The sequence below is a fragment of the Palaemon carinicauda genome, chromosome 8 (assembly GCF_036898095.1).
Source record: "Palaemon carinicauda isolate YSFRI2023 chromosome 8, ASM3689809v2, whole genome shotgun sequence".
Classification (NCBI taxonomy): domain Eukaryota; kingdom Metazoa; phylum Arthropoda; class Malacostraca; order Decapoda; family Palaemonidae; genus Palaemon; species Palaemon carinicauda.
The window spans coordinates 157,149,732-157,166,741 of NC_090732.1; the positions used below are offsets into that span (position 1 = coordinate 157,149,732).

A 17,010-nucleotide genomic window follows, 5' to 3' on the forward strand; every position below is an offset into this window, starting at 1 on the left:
AACTCTCAACGTGAAGAGAGATTTCCTCCATTAGTGCAATGGGGAAGAATCTCTCTTTGCGTAGTTCCCTAGGTGACGGGAGATCTTCGTCCGACAGCAGAGAGTTTGTCTGAGAGACAGGAGGAACTTGCCTCAATGGTCTGCATGGAGTCAATTTCGCCCTCGGGGAAGTGACCGCGTCAGAAACTCCTCTTTTACTCTTCAAAGGGGTAGAGGAAGCCATGGTTCCATGCCTTAGATCTAGAGCTATAGGCAGACAGGACACCCTAGAAAGCCTGGGTTATGGCTCTGATTAAGGCACTGAACCAGAGCTGCTGGCTGACAGATGCACTGTCAGACAGAACCCCTGAAGTAAAGGGACCAAAGGTTCCCTAGGAGGATTTACTGCAATAGGTGGGTTCGCCTTAGAAGGTAGTTTAGGGATCCTGAACCCCTCTCCATGGAATTGTTTCCCTTCTCCCACAATGCGCGATGGAATGCACTTGCGAGGAGGGGAATGAGGCGATGGCGACCTTGCCGGATGACGTGCCTGTTGGTGTGCATGCTCGCGCGCGGGAGAGCACTGGCGCTCGCGCGCGGGAGAGCACTGGCGCTCGCGCGCGCGGGAGAGCACTGGCGCTCGCAAGCGGGAGAACACTGGCGCTCGCGCACGCGGGAGAACACTGGCGCTCGCGCACGCGGGAGAACACTGGCGCTCGCGCACGCGGGAGAACACTGGCGCTCGCGCACGCGGGAGAATATTGGGGCTCGCGCACGCGGGAGAATATTGGCGCTCGCGCACGCGGGGGAATGTTGGCAAGCGCATGCGCAGGGGAATATTTACGAGCGCACAGGAGAATCATGGTGAGTGCGCGAGAGAGTGTTGGTGCGCGTCCATGGGAGAGTGTTGGCGCGCGTCCATAGGAGAGAGAGGGCGCATGTGCGCACATGTTCTGGTGAGCGCTGGCACGCTGGTGAGGGTGGCAACGTGGTTGTTGCCTCACCTACAGTCTTGTTTGCTTGGCGCGCAGGTTTCTGTTGGCGCGTTGGTTGGCACGCAAGATGGTACGGAGGAGAGCACTGGCGTGCAGGTGATGTAGGGCGCACATGTTGGAGCGAGCAGGTGAAAACTGGCGGGCAGGAGAGTGCTGGCGCCCAGGTGGGTGCTGGCGCGTAGGAGATTGTGGGTGCTTGGTTTGCGTGGGTGCGTGGGCGTAGGGCGCATAGGTGCAGGAGAGCGCTGGCGTGCAGGAGATTGTTGGCGTGCAGGGGATCGTTGGGGCGCAGGAGAGCGCAAGTGTGCTGTGGTGTGCTGACGCGTAGGTGACCCTGGGCATGTTTGCGCAGGGTGTGCAGGTGATTGTGGTCGCATGGGCGCATGGCGCGCAGGAGAGCACTGATGGTCAGGTAACCGATGGCACGTAAGCGCATGTTGGCAGGTGTCGTCTGTGAGGGCAAGCAGGTTGAGTGGTGCGCCAAAGTGTTGTGGGCTGACGAGCTGCTGGTGAGCGCTGGTCTGAGCGCGTAGGCGCGTGGTGCGCAGGGCGAGAGTGATGGCACGCAGTTGCGCACTTTGGAGGAGCTTTATTAGGCTCAACACTCGACAGGAATGGTGATGGAAGGTCTAGAGGTTCCTCTGCGGGGAACTGCAGTGAAAATGTTGAACCAAAGAGGCGCCTCTTCACCGCTGGTGAAGGGAGGCCTGTAAGGCGAAGAGGCCGACGGATGCGCCCTCTGGGGCCGTTGGATCAGCAAGCTGACCGTCAGCAGTCCTCCCAAGAAGAGTCTCAGTAATTGAATTCCCCGGAGGAAGAGAAACACTAACAGGAGAGACCGATGATGAACTTAGTTTCCCCCTCTGAGGATGGTCATGAATGGGGGAAACTAAGTTAGCAGCTACAGTTGTAGAGTTTAAAGTGGCAGAGGGGATGGGTGATGCCGGATGAGACGCCTCTGACACAACAACGTCGACAAGAGTCAGGGGATCTACCTCTGACGGCGATGATGATTGCTTAACAGAAGCACCCATGCGGATAAACTTGAGCAGGGCCTCCTTGGAGGGCGAACCCGTGAGCCCCAAGGAGGACCAAATCATAAATACGGAAGTTAGTGACAAGGCCTCACCCGGGGGGAGAGGTGGTGCTGCTTTGCTAGGGGAAGCAACCTCATCTCTCGAGACCCGGGGTTGGTCAGAAATAACTTGGTCTATGCTACTACTCGACGGTCTCTCGTAAAAGACCGACCGAGTAGGAGCTTCGGAGGAGATTTGGGCAACGGAAGAAGAGGCCTTGGGTTTTTCTCCCTTCGAAGCAACCTTTGAAGGCGAAGCATCCCGCTTGGACTTCTTCTTCCGCCGTCGAGAAAACCACTCCCACTGGAAGGAAGACCACTCCCTACACTTATTAACACTATCACACCGTTGACCTCTGCAGGAAGGACAAAGGGCGTGAGGATCAGTCTCTACCGCCGACATAAATGTTCCACAAGGGCGGCCGGAGAGTCCAGGGCAGGTGCGCATGGTCGCAGAAGTCAACTTCACACACACACTCAGTCTAAGAAAGAGAGAAAACAAAATGGCATTAATGGCTGCCAATTGTCGGCGAGGATGAAGAGCGGTAACGTCCGTTCACCATCCGAGCCAAAAGCAAAGTGATCTCAATCACAGGTGTGTGAAGGGGAGCGGTAGCAAGCTACCCTCCCTAGCCCCCGCTAACTAGCGGTGTGGGTAGTTAACCCTGGTTAAAAATTAATGGCTCGTCATTTCAGCTACGCTGAAAATAATACCCCTATTAAATAGTGTGGTTTGTATTCCAGTTATGGAACAAACACACATTAGCGTTTATTTTGTACTATAACATGTAGATGTTTGTAGCATAGCGTTAGGAACTTGCTCTATTGTATTTGATATGCTATTTAGCCATCCACTCTGGATGTAACACTGAGGATTGTAAGTTTTTCTCTCTCAGGAATGATATAAAATTTTTCCATTACACAAAATAAATATTTTTCTTGTTTTTTATGAAGACAGTATTTCATTCCTGTACCTTATACCATTGTGTCCCCTTCTCAGCCAATAATTGTTTTTCTTTCTTAGTATCATTGCTTTTTGTACTTGACAGGAAAACGACTTACCTTTGAATAATATAATGCAATTACATTGATAGCTAGGTGCCTTTGCCCAGTATAAATCAAGGGGTGCTGCCCAGTGCTCCGTTCTTTAGACCTGTTACCTAGATTTTTGGGTATTCCACCGTTTTATCTTTTTGTGTAGTGAATGTTGGAGTGTGGTCGGCACTCGGACACTAGGCTGTTTGGGTGCTACCTCTGGCCACAGTTCACAAACCACTACTAGTCCTGTTGGCCAAACAACAATTGAGTGCATGCTGCCACAGCTCACCTCAGCATGTTTAGGTGAGCCACATACATGAACACACATGGCACGTTCCTGTAGAAACGCTTGAAAACACTTTCCCATGAATTTATTAGCAAGTGTATGCAGATGTTGATTGTGGGATTGTGAACCCAATGCTAGGTCAGCATTAGCACTAGGCCAATACAACACAAACTGTCGGTATTTTTATGCTTTCATAGGAGAAAAAGACATTACTTTCTTCTTTGAAGACGCAAACTCTGTGGAACCTCATGGGGTACCTAGGAAGCTTACTGGCTTTTTAGGGGAAGTTTGTTTCATTAACTCCCTTTTAAGGGAAGCTTTATTTGTAAAGGAACCTTGGGATCACAGGGAGTACTTGTTCTTGCAATGCTCTAAGTGGTGAGTAGTACAAATCTTCCAAACCCCAGTGGATGTACAGGGAAACATATTTTGGGCACTCGTAGATTGACGCAGCGTACGTTGTGGAAACACTTTCCTTACCTGAAAAGGAGAGACCTCTGGGACATAATTAATTGCTTGTAACTCAAAACACTCGGAGCAGATAAAGAGTTAAGTTTCTTGAAATCCAGCAAAAATTATAGGTACTTCTACCGAGTCATTATCCTCAGTTTTTGATTGAGCAGAATCTATGGGATTATGAACACTCATGGGATTCTCCGCCTCACTAAGGACGGCACGAGATACCACATCCACAAACTCGTGAATAAAAGACAGCCGTCTTCCTTCAACACAGTATCAGCGTCCTGAAAAACTTTGATGAAGGATCAGAAAAGTCAAGTTCAGGACTAAAAAGAGAATGCTTCAGCTTTTTACTCCTATTGACGATGAAAGCTGCAGCCGTGGAGCGATCCTTTCTTTCTTTTTTTTTTCCTTCGAACGATTTACTTTTCCCATTGAGAAAACAACCAATTCTTGCAAACATCAAAAGGGGAATTCAAATAATACCTTTTTCCACAACGTTGCACACAAGGGATGAGGATCAATTCCCAAGCAGCTCATAAAGATGCCCAAAGACGACCTTCAAGACCATCACAGACTCTCATAAATACAGCACTGGTTTAATACTCATTCTGAGAAACTGAGTAAAGACTTTAAAACCAAGCACCATGAGAGACCAGTAACAGGCAGCCAACTGTTGCGGCGACCAAAAGCTAACTGACAGTGTTTACATCAGCATCGCCTCGCTGAAGCGCAGCTTAGAATACAATGCAACCATGCATTGCTGCCAATCCCAAATTTCTTCTATATAGCCATAAAAAACAGCGCCAAAAGCTTACCATTCAAAGGACGGGGGTTTATATTGCATAGGAACAAACAATACAGTACATCAAAACTAGAGATAAAATGACCATTTGATAAGATCATATGCAGACATGCTAGTGAAAACCCTTTATAGATTCTGAAAACTTTGAATGATATTAATTGAAATAAGTTTTCTATTATCATCTTGTCCTGTTGACATTTATTTCTACAGCCATTTATCAACATACAAACATGAAATGTAATTATTTAGTTTTAAAATGAAATTGAAAAAATGATAAATTGCCCTTACATTCTATAAATGAATTAAAACCAAATTCACAACGTCATCATTGTTCAACACTTACTGGCTTATGCTGATTCAAGGATGGTACTGCAGGGTCCCAAGGTCTTTTTAGCAAGAGATTAAGTGCTTCTACGCTTGCGCCTCGTTGGCTACTGCTGAGGGCTACCATTTTGTCGATCAATGTTGGAATTTTCGATTTAAGAGTCTGCAAAGAAATGTATGAAAATCACATACATCATGCCCTATTATACAAATGAGCTCCGTTCCTGAGGAAATATTTAGTAAGCACATTTTTTCATTGACTTCCATTATAAAGCCGAAGATACATTCCTAAGAGCTCACCAAAGTTCACGTTTCCCAATACAAGGCTTAATGTACAGTAATGAAGTAGAATAACTTACCAAAATTGTTTTATTGAAAATAAGTAAGGTAATAGTAACCAAACGACCGTTTAGACAGTATATTTTGTTTCTGTGAGTAACGAATATGAAAAATTAAAATGCCACAGCAATATTTTCAATATAGTAGTGTTCCCTTAAGAATAAAGAAAACGATTGTCGTATCAAAGAAATGAAGTTAGTTGCTGTATTAAAAGCGTAAGCAAATCACACATAATCTACTACTGTATTTATAATGCACTAAATGAAAACATTTTTTACTCAATAACAATTCTAAAATCAATAACAATCTTAGTTACAAATTACTCCTCAAAATGACTCTTAACATCACAAAATAAAATAATTACAATATGAACACAGCAAATGAATATAACAAAACTAGATGAAAAGCAAGTAAAGTCAGTTGGGGTCTAAAACCAACTAGCAAGTAAAAAATTTAACTCTGATATGCCATTAGACTCGACAATAAATAAATTAAAAAATTCTAAATAAAACTAATTACCATAGTATAATAAAATGATAGTTATAACATTACTCCTCTCCTTCAAGAAATGAAAAAGATCCTTCAGAAGTTTGCCTAAATCAGCTGATTCAGAATGTATAGACTGTAGTGTCCATCAACATATAAACAAAAACAATGGAAAATATTATCGATTCACTGTTTTAATTCTTAGTACAGTAAGATAATAAAACAGGTAGTTGTGGACTTACAACCTATATAACTTACAACTGTGCTTTAATGACTGCTTTTTCAACTGTAATTACATCATAGTCTGCTGGAAATAGTACACTGATGGGACATATATTTCCTTAGAACTTATCTACTTCCTTTTATATAAATGAACTAATTTCTCTTGGTAAGTTAGTATTTTCTTTTATTGATAATATACAGTATCAATTTTAAACAGATATTTGTCGAGTTCATATCATAAGTCTGGTGACATATTTCTGACGGAAAGCCGAGGGGCAAATCGAGGAACTTCCTTTCAATAGTCTTTATCAGTTGTTATGAGTACTACTTAGCATAAATTTAATTCTATCAGTAATTAGGACAGATTTTCATATTTTACACATTTTTTTATCTCTGATAGTAGATCGATATCTATCTAATGAAAGTATATTAATGGGACAAACTGTTCTTATAAATATATTTTATTTTAGTACATTAAAAAAATTAAATACTTATAGTTAGTAATTTACTACTTTCTTTTAATTATGCAAGAAAAACAGAAAAAGATTTTACAAATTTTGCAAGTCATAATATTTCTAAAGTAAGGTGAGCTGAGAAATAGAGTAATTTGCTTTCAATATGTTATCAATTAATATTAATAATTCTTATTATTGAATCATCGAGTAACAATATCAAGTACTTCAGTGGTTGTATCATTTGTTAAGAGTACATTACTTATTAAAAACTCAAGAAAAGAAAATTCATGTCTGCTGATGTCATAGATGGCACAACTTTTTTGTCCATATTGTTTAATAATTCATGAGGCAAAAAAGCAAGCTAGCTGTTCAGCTGAAATGAACAGTTAATGAAAATATCACCACCAGCAACCCCCAGCTGAGGATACTGACAACCCACAGCCAAGCACTAGGGACGCAAACAATTAATAATAATTATATTTAATTTTTCATTTGAATGCTTTACTGCATTGCATCAAAAAATTAGTTTTCAAATTTTTACACTTTTGCTTTATATTTTCTCATCTTTATATGTATATCATTCTTTCTTTATATGCAATATCTTATAGCTAATTAACCAACTGAAATGTAATAAGAACTTTGTTCGACTTAGACCAGATAAACGAAGTGATACATAACAGCATGATGTGAACCGAGATCTTACTAATGGTATAAAAATTAAATAAAATATAGATGTCTGAAGAGGAATGAAGATTTTTATTTCAAAATAAACTACATATCAAAACAAAATAATGTCTAAAGATGTATGAAGATTTAATAATGAACTAAAAATCTAAATACAGTATAAAGTTTTAAAAATAAACAAAGCTTAAAAATGAACTACCCATACAGGGAGCGAGAATGTATTCTGATATTAACTAATAATAATGGCTATAAACAGACTGTATGAAAACTATATCCTATAACATATTGGTGCTGATGTAATATTCATTATGAAGATAATTTGAACAAGAAATTATATAAACGATACTTCTTGTTATTCCTATGTCCGCATATTTTCGATACAGTAGTGGGACCTTGAGATCAGCTAATCACAACCGAAGGTAAACAAAAAACAAAAAGTCAGTAATCGACTGTTAAAATGTTCCAGAAATTCAAAAATAGAATACAACAATGCTTATTAAAGCACAATTGAACAAAATGTCTAAAGAAATATGAAGATTTAATAATGAACTAAAAATTTAAATCCAGTATAAAACTTTAAAAATGGACTACCTGTACAGAGAGAGAGGGGGAATGCATTCATATGGTAACAATAATACTGGCTATAAACAAACTGTATGAAAACTATAATATTCTATAACATATTGATGCTGATGTAATATTCATTATGAAGATATTTTGCATATGTTGTGAAATTATATAAACGATACATATTCGTAAGTGCACATTCTTGATACAGTAGCTGAACCATGAGATCAGCCAATCACAACTAAGGTAAACAAAAAGTAATTGTCGATGGTTAAAATACTCCCAAAATTTAAAAATGGAATACAAAAATTCTTAAACAAAGCATATGATACCCTATGAACCAAGAAAATGACATGAGGATATACTGTACTGTACAGTAATAAAATATGACGAAGATGATTGCAGTAAAATATCATGACGCCACACAATAAGTTTACGGAAACTTCCTACATTAAGTTTGACTTACATCCATATCAAGTTACAACATGCCTCTCGATTCTTATCCCATTCGTAAGTCGACGACTACCTGTACATGAATACCCTTAAACAAACGAACAGCTGTATCTGACAAAAACAAGATTTTGATAAAACTGATGTTTCATTTAACTGTATCCAACCATAATGAATGTAATGTTCACATATTAGTATCGTATTAAAAAATAAAAACAGTGAATAAATAATCTTTTCCATTGTTTTACTTTTCAAACAATGGCTAGGTTAAGTAAAATATGGAAATAAAATTGCCTGAAAATATATATAAAAATCAGGCTATATATCAATTTAGTGAGATCTGTGTTGCTGTATGGACACGAGTCATGGTATGACAATGAAACAACCTCCAACAGATTTAGAAGATTTGAGAACAAAGCCCTCAGAAGAATATTAGGAGTTTAAAGGCAGTTCAGGATTAGAAATGAAACCATAAGAGAGATTACTCAAGTGCCATATGTGGATGAGATCATGGTGAAGGGTAGATGGAGATGGTTTGGACATGCTCTTCACACTCCCTTGGAGATATTAGTTCACCAAACGTTTAACTGGGCTCCACAAGGCACTGGAAGAGTTGGAAGACCCAGGCCTACATGGCTAAAGAATGTGAAGCGTAAAGTAGGGGATGATAATGGAGAAGTACTGTATTGAATTAAAAGCTAAAGACAAAGACAACTGGTAAAATCTAACTGAGGCCCTTTGCACCAATAGTGCAGATGATGATGATGATAATGATAGCTTTATTATTATTATTATTATTATTATTACTATCCAAGCTACAACCCTAGTTGGAAAAGCAAGATGCTATAAGCCCAGGGGCTCCAACAGGGAAAAATAGCTCAGTGAGGAAAGGAAATAAGGAAATAAATAAATGAAGAGAACAAATTAACAATAAATAATTCTAAAATAAGAAACAACATCAAAACAGACATGTCATATAATAAACTATCAACAACATCAAAAACAAATATGTCATAAATAAACTATAAAAAGACTATGTCTGCCTGGTCAACAAAAAAGCATTTGCTCCAACTTTGAACTTTTGAAGTTCTACTGATTCAACCACCCGATTAGGAAGATCATTCCACAACTTGGTCACAGCTGGAATAAAACTTCTAGAGTACTTTTAGTTTACAAGACAATGAAAACTACCATCTATGTACTCCTAATCAGCCAATGATGGCAAACTTCCGAAAGATTTTTTTTTTCCAAAAGAGACAATGCTTACTCCCCCCCCCCAAAAAAAAGCTTAAACTATCATTTTAGCAATACAAACCTGGAGCTCTTTACTGAGGAGTATTAATTCGCCAAAGCTGAAACCAGCCAATAAGCTTTTTGTCAGGGTGTAACTACCCACCAGCACTTGCGACTAACCATCACTTTTGTAATTGCTACAGGATTTTCAGGGGGTTGGTGCTCGCAGGTCAGTATGTGCAAAGAGCTCCAGGTTTGTATTGCTAGGAAAATTACAAATTACTTACAAATTTGTCATTTGTTCCTGTGCAAAATACAAACCTTCTGTTCTTTACTGAGGAGACTCACCTTCAGGTGGGTGGAAGTCCAAACCAACTGGCTGGCAAATGTCCCGGGACGGCCTTTGTCTGATACCTTGGGGGATCCTGCACCATGTTATCCTCACAGGATAATGACCTGGCAATCATTGCTGAAGAATAAGGAATCAATCTGTTGGAACATACATTGTAGCTATTCGGGCCATGCCCACTAAAAATGCGTATTTCTTCCCGCCTCCGGCTGACAGGAGGATAGGGACATAACACATATATGCATGAAACTCACCCACAGAAGAACGAGGTCAGCTGTGCAGGGTTCCCCAAATGCTGCACCCCAAGAGAGGGGAAGATGAAGTAGGAAGTGACCAGTCACTGCTACATCCATCCTAGACTTACTTCGCGGGTAACCTTCGCCTTCGAACCTCTGATACTTGTCCCACAAGGGAGCTGGGGTGTTTAGATCACATTATGAGCAACCACCACAGGACCCATTGAGAATGTGTCTAGGCTCCTGTGGGTTATGTCTTGCAGGTCGCGGGAGGTGAACATTGTTTGATGTTTCCACCTGCCTGCTTGCAGTACCTGCTGAACAGAAAAATTCTTTTGGAATGCAAGGGAAGTACTTATTCCCGAAATCATGGGCACGGGGACGTCTACATGTGCTGATGAACAGCTTGACAATCTGGGGTCAAGTTCTTCTCATCCTTATGAGATATAACCTCATCGTCCTTACAGGGCATAGTAACAGTCAATCAGTGTCGTCTGTTACCGATCGGAGACTCCCAATCCGAAAGGCCCTGAATATAGTATTCGCTAAGGACGGATTTTGAGTCTGCAACAAAGTCAGGGATAAAACTGAGTGTGACTTACCACTCATCCCCCTGAATGATGTCATATGGAACACCATGTAGCTCGCTGACTCTTCCGGCAGAAGTTAGGGCCAAAAGAAAACCGTCTTTAAGGTCAAGTCCTTACCCAAGGCTTGACGTAGAGGCTCATAGGGGCCCCTTTCCATGAATGTAAGACCCTGACAACATTCGAAGGAAGTGGTCTAATTTTTGACTGAGGGCAGGAACGCTCGAAGTGCCGTATGAGGAGTGAAAATTCCGTCGAGGGGGAAATGTTGACTCGATTCAGTTCGAAGATAATATTCAAGGCTGAACGAAAGCCTCTCCCCACCGACACCCACTGAGTTCCCCCTCCCCCCTGAGGAACAGTAAAAACTCCGCTAGTGCTGGAATACAAGCACTGAGTGGACCTCTACCACAGAGGACAGACCACTTCGCCTGATACACCGCAGACGATGACTCCCAGAGGTATCTTGCCATGCGCCTAGCAACCAGCTTCAAAAACCCTCTCTTGCGAGTAGTTGCCTCCAGGTGTGAAGACATATCGATGGTATGACTTGGTGGAAAATCTTCACGTGTGGTTATGTGAGTACCTCGGGAAGTGGAGGGAGCTTTCTCAGTCCCTCTATGAGCAGATGCAGAAGGTCCAGAAACCATCCTGCATGCTGCCACAGCAGAGCTAAAAGGGTCAATGCTAAGTTTGCAATGCCCTTACCCTGTTCAAGCAGAAGGAAGGGAACACATGGATGTCCATTTTGTCCCACAGGTGTTGAAAAGCGTCCTGCAAGAACACTTGTAGTACCGATACTGGCGAGAAGTACACCGAAAGTTCCAGTTTAGGGATGCTGTGGAAAGGTTGATTCCCCATTCAGAGCCAACTATCTGACTACTCCTACTCAGATTGTTCACCAGCACATTCTTCTTGCACGGAATGAAGCATGCTGTTAAGGCTAGCAAATTCCCTTCCGTCCACCTGAGGATTTTCACAGCTAGCAGGCATAGGTGCAGTGACAAGGTCTCTTCTTGTTTGTTCAAGTGGGAAACTACTGTAGTGTCGATGATCATCAATACAACATAATGTCCTGAAAGGAGTTAATGGAAGTACTTGAGGGTCAGGACCTCATAGCATAGTTACCCATACTTATTACTGTACTGAAGAGTTGTTTTCTATGCAAACATATCTATTTGAACTAACAGAAAATGAAGCAAATTTAAAGGCAAACTTAGATAGATAAATAAAGTGCGAACAGTTCAGGTAATACATGTAATAAAATGTGCAATTGAAAAACATTATTAATATACGGGCACGAAAAATATACACTGTATATATTGTACATACATGTACAATGTATGCATTTATAAAAGAATTCCAACTGTAATGCAATAATAATTAAAATATTTAATATTGTTTGTGTACTTACCAATAATGAATGACGATGAAGTGATGATGAAATTTGCTGTGCCATACAATGACAATGATGATGATGATGATAACACTATTACATTAACTGATATCTTTATTTTAAGATTATTAACCAGTTACGGTGAATTTCAGGGTTTTTCTGCTAAAAAAAAAAAAAAAAAAAAAGGCCTGTTTGTGTAATTAAAATTCGTGAATTTGCGGGGTTACCGTGAATTGAAAAAAAAATCTTTAGAGCGCCTAACCAGCCAATATGCGGGGCCTAATTAAATACATTAAAAATTACATTTATGAAAATACAGTAATTTATATCTTTCCTAACATTAAAAAAGTAAGGTTTTTACACACAAACCCCTTACCATTACCAGCTTGTGGTGCAGCAAGTGGGCACCTACCCTTTTTTTGAAGTGTCTGAAAACAGCATCAAATCTGGGAGAAGGACGAGAAGGTCCCCTCACTTTCGTAGATTCTCGTCTGACACCCACCATTCGAGGTCCATCTGTTCCGCTGATCCTATGGAGATCTGGATGTCCGGGGAATCGAGAGCCTGATTCCACCCGGACTTGAGTTGCCACTGGAGGGATCTTATCCTAGCGTGACCGTTGGGAACTAGACGGGCCAGCGATGAAAGGTGACCGAGGAGATGTAACCACGTCTGGGCTTGAAGTTCTTCTCGTATGAGAAAGGGTCTTGCGACCTTTCTTAGCCTCAATATTCTGTCGTCTGATGAGAAGACTTTGTGGAGGTTGGTGTCTATTATCATGCCTAGGTATAACAGTCTCCGTGTAGGAAGCAGGGAGAACTTTAAGGTTTACCATGATCCACAGATCTTGGCAAAACCTCAGAAGTTTGTCTCGATGTTGAAGAAGGGTTGACACCGAGTCTACTAGAATTAGCCAGTCATCCAGATAACGAAGGAGACAGATGCCAATCCTGTTTACCGAGGATGACACTAGGGCAAACACTCTGGTGAAGACTTGTGGTGCTGTGGAAAGACCGAAGCAAAGTACCTTTAATTGGTATTTCCTGCTGTCTAGGCTGAATCTTGAGTACTTCCTTAAAGACGGATGGATTGGGATCTGGAAGTACTCGTCCTTTAGGTCCAGTGTGCACATGAAGTCCTGTGGTCTTACTGCTAGTCTGACCGTGTCTGTTGTCTCCATGCTGAATGGAGTTTGTTTGACAGACTTGTTCAGAGCTGGGAGGTCAATGATTAGTCTCCAGCCTCCAGACAACTTTTTCACAAGAAAGAGTCGACTGAAGAAGCCTGGAGACCCATCGAGGACCTCCTGGAGAGCGCCCTTCTTCAACAGGGTCTAGACTTCTGCCCGGAGAGCTAGCCCCTTTGCTAATCCCATTGCAAAGGAGTCTATTGACACTGGATTCCTGGTCAGGGGAGGGAGAGATGTTATGAAAGGGATGCAATACCCCAAACGAATCACGGAGATTGTCCAGGGTTCGGCTCCAAGTTGCTTCCACCTGTCCGAGCAACTTTGTAGACATCCCCCTACTGGTGGACAAGCAAGGGGAGTGCCTATCCTAGCATTTGGGGCCTCAGCCGCTCCCTCTTGGTTATTTCCTCCCCTGGAAGACTTTGTGCCTTACCTGTCCTTGGCAGGAAAGAGCTTCTTAGACACCGTTTTCTTCGCTACTGTTTTGTTCGTCATGGCCTTGACTGGACGGGACTGCTGAGGAGCTGGTGGTTTATGGGGCTTGGATGTCAAAGCCCTATGGAGGAGGGAGTCCTAATGGGACTTCCTCAATCTCCCAGCAGCATGTTCCACGTCCTTAGGCTCAAATAGATGGGATCCCTCTAGAGAGGAATTCCTGAGCCTGGCGATCTCGGCATTTGGGACTTACTGGTGGAATCTATCAGACACCGCATCCCGACGTTTCAGAATGGTATTCGCCCATAAGTTTAAAACTTGATAGGCGAGAAACTCGATCGTGCGTGTGCCTGAGAGCAGGAAAGTCTCCATTGCTTTCCTGGTACATTCCCTGGAGAAATCTTCAGTTCGTACCAGAATTCCCAAGGTCCCTAACCAAACATCAAGCCACGAAGTAGCCTGCATGGCGTAATTCATGACCTCGTCCTGATTATGGATCTCTTGACGAGAGTGAGACCTGTCAGTTGGAGTCTCTCTCTAGAGAGACTCCCAAGGAGAGCTCTTCCAAGGAGTGATGGAAAGGATGAGCTGGACAAGGCTCGTCTAAGATCTTGAAATACCTCCTCTGCTGGAGACAAAGAGGTGGGAGAAGCTTGGTGGTAGAGCTGGAACGTTGGGAGGAGGAGAGCTTAGAGAGCTATAGTGCAATCTTAGCCCTGGCACCCTTCAGCCCCTGAGACCAAGGCAAGGCTGCACTGGTCTTTGAGGGCTTCTGGGTGCCAAAGACACGTGCCCTCTTGTGGGGGCATCTCTGGCTCGGTAAACCTATTGAGAACCCTCATGATTCAGAACCTGCCAGAATGCATGTTTCGACTCATTCTGCTATCTTTCTGAACTTGGACTTGTAACGAAGTCTCTTTCTTCCACCCCCGAAAGCTCTTCTCGGGGTGGGTCGCAGACATCCCTCGAGTGACTGGCTACATCTGTAGGCTTGGAGGTCCTTGAAGAAGACTTCGGAAAAGACTTGGAGTCCTTAGGTTCCTTTCGAGGAAGGAGGTAGGTCTCAAGCATCGAAGGCCGAATTGTCATATCCCTCCTGATTTCCATCGGTAGCGAAGAACTCTCCGTGCAAGGGGAAACTTCCTCCAAAGGTGGAAGAGAGGAACCCCCTCCCTAGCGCGACTCCCTTGACAAAGGTGAGGTAGGAGAGCGTCCAGTAGAAGATGCAGGAGGAGAAGGCCTCGATGGCCTAACAGGACTCGGCTTTACTCTCGGGGATGTGATCGCGTCTGAGACTCCTCTCTTCCTCTTTAGGGGGGAAGAAGCCGTAGTTCCTTGCAGTAGGTCTGATGGAGCTGTAGGATGCTCCAAAGAGCTGCCAGACAGAGCAGGTTTGAAGGCTTGCACCACTGCTCTGGCTATAGCTTTGAACCACGGCTGCTGACTGACTGACGCACTGTCAGATAGATCCCCTAAGGGAAAAGGACCGACGGTTCTCTGCTGTTGATAGGTCCGCCTTAGAGGAAGGTAGCTTCGGGATCCTGAACCTTTCTGTATAGACCCCTTCCCCTTTCCCTGGCAGTTGCCCTGTAATGAGTTTGCGGGAAGGGGAATGAGGCAATGGTGACCTATCTATTCTATGTTCCTTAAACCAAGGAGCCTGTAGAACCTACTCATGGCTATGGCGCAAGTGTGACAGTGAGCGCTGGCACATTAGCGAGCACTGGTGGGCTGGAGAGCGCTTGTGCGCAGAAGTGCACTGGCGCACTGTAAGTTACTGCACAGGATGATGCTGGTGCGCAGTTTCCAGAGAATGTGCAGGCGGCACTGCGCAGGAGGACATTGGTGCGCAGTTTCCGGTGAATGCGCAGGAGAGCACTGGCAAGCTGGAGAGCGCCGCCGAACCGGAGGGTGGTGATGAGCTGAAGAGAGCTTTCGCACAGGAGAGTGCTAATGGACAGTGGAGCGCTGATGCGCAGTGGAGCGCTGACATACAGGAGAGCACAGTTGATTTGGAGAGTGCTTTTGTGCAGGAGAGCATTGGTGAGCCGGAGACCGAGGCTGTGCATAAGAGCATTGGCGAGCCAGAGACCAAAGTTGTGCATGAGAGCGCAGACGTCTTGGGGAGTGCTGACGTCCTTGAGATGGAGAGCGCAGTTGCGCTGGCGAGCGTAGGTTGGCTGGCGAGCGCTGGCAAGCTGACAGACGCTGCTCTTCGGAACGGCTGGGCTGCGCTGGAGAACGCCCGCCAGCGATCGGGAGATCACTGGGGCATTAGAGGAAAAGGTTGGCGGTCAGGCGAACATCAAAGCGCTGGAGAGCGCTGACGTGCCGGAGAGCAAAGAAGCTCTGGAAAGCGTTGGACGGCAAGCTGGCATTGACGTGCTGTTGGAGAGCGCTGGTGCACTGCAGGGCGCTGGAGAGCGTTGGAGCGCAACTAAACGCTGAGGTAGAACATCCGAAGGATGTACAGGAGACAGGAACTGTGACAGCAGGTCAGCAGGTCGACTGAAAGGTCGAACTGGAACAAGGATGTGTCCTTTGGAAGGGAACATCCACCGATGGGGATAGCAAACAATCCGCAGAAGAGTCCAGGGCTGAAGTCCGAGGACTAGTGGCAGCGTCATCAGGAAAAGGACTAGGAACAGGCAAAGGTTGAGGGCCAGAAGACGACATAAGGGGTGGTTCCTCTGCGGGGGATGGTTGCAAAGGCGAACGTCGATGTGCTGGAGAGCACTGATATGCTGGAGAGCAAAGAAGCTCTGGAAAGCGTTGGAGTGCAGGCTGGCGTTGAAGTGCTATTGGAGAACGCTGGTGCACTGCAGGGCGCTGGCGAGCTGGAGAGCGTTGGAGCGCAACTGAACGCTTAGGTAGAACATCCGGAGGATGTACAGGAGACAGGAACTGTGACGGCAGGTCAGCAGGTCGAATGAAAGGTTGAACTGGAACAAGGATGTGTCCTTTGGAAGGGAACATCCACCGATGGGGATCACAAACGATCAGCAGAAGAGTCCAGGGCTGAAGTCTGAGGACTAGCGGCAGCGTTGTCAGGAGAAGGACCAGGAACAGGCGAAGGTTGAGGGCCAGAAGACGACAGAAGAGGAGGTTCCTCTGTGGGGGACTGTTACGAAGATGAGGCTGAAGAGCCGAAGAGGTGCCTTTTTACCAATGGTGATGGGCAACTTCAAAGGCGAAGCGAAGGGCAAGCTCTGCGACGGAGACACCCTCTAGGGACTGTGGGATCAGTAAGCCGAGTCTCTATGAGAAAACTCCCCCGAGGGAGAGACAGACAATGGACTTGAGTTTCCCCCTCGAAGGATGAAAAGGAACGGGGGAAACGTAGTCGGCAGCAACAGCTGGAGAGTCTGGCGGAGGAGCAGGGGCGTTAGCAGCGGCCACAGAAGAACGCCTCTGACACCAC

General features: G+C 44.2%; 2 protein-coding genes across 2 annotated transcripts in view; both read right to left on the bottom strand.

Annotated features, from left to right (window-relative positions):
• The window catches only part of LOC137646049 (mediator of RNA polymerase II transcription subunit 23-like), a 714,542-nt gene that overhangs the window by 293,903 nt on the left and 403,629 nt on the right, over positions 1 to 17,010 (bottom strand). The gene's annotated exons all lie outside the window — the stretch shown is intronic.
• The window catches only part of LOC137644756 (KAT8 regulatory NSL complex subunit 3-like), a 129,920-nt gene that overhangs the window by 22,759 nt on the left and 90,151 nt on the right, over positions 1 to 17,010 (bottom strand). Inside the window, exon 8 of the mRNA XM_068377653.1 lies at positions 4,981 to 5,124. Coding sequence (XP_068233754.1) covers positions 4,981 to 5,124 — 144 coding nt within the window. The remainder of the gene's footprint in view (positions 1 to 4,980; positions 5,125 to 17,010) is intronic.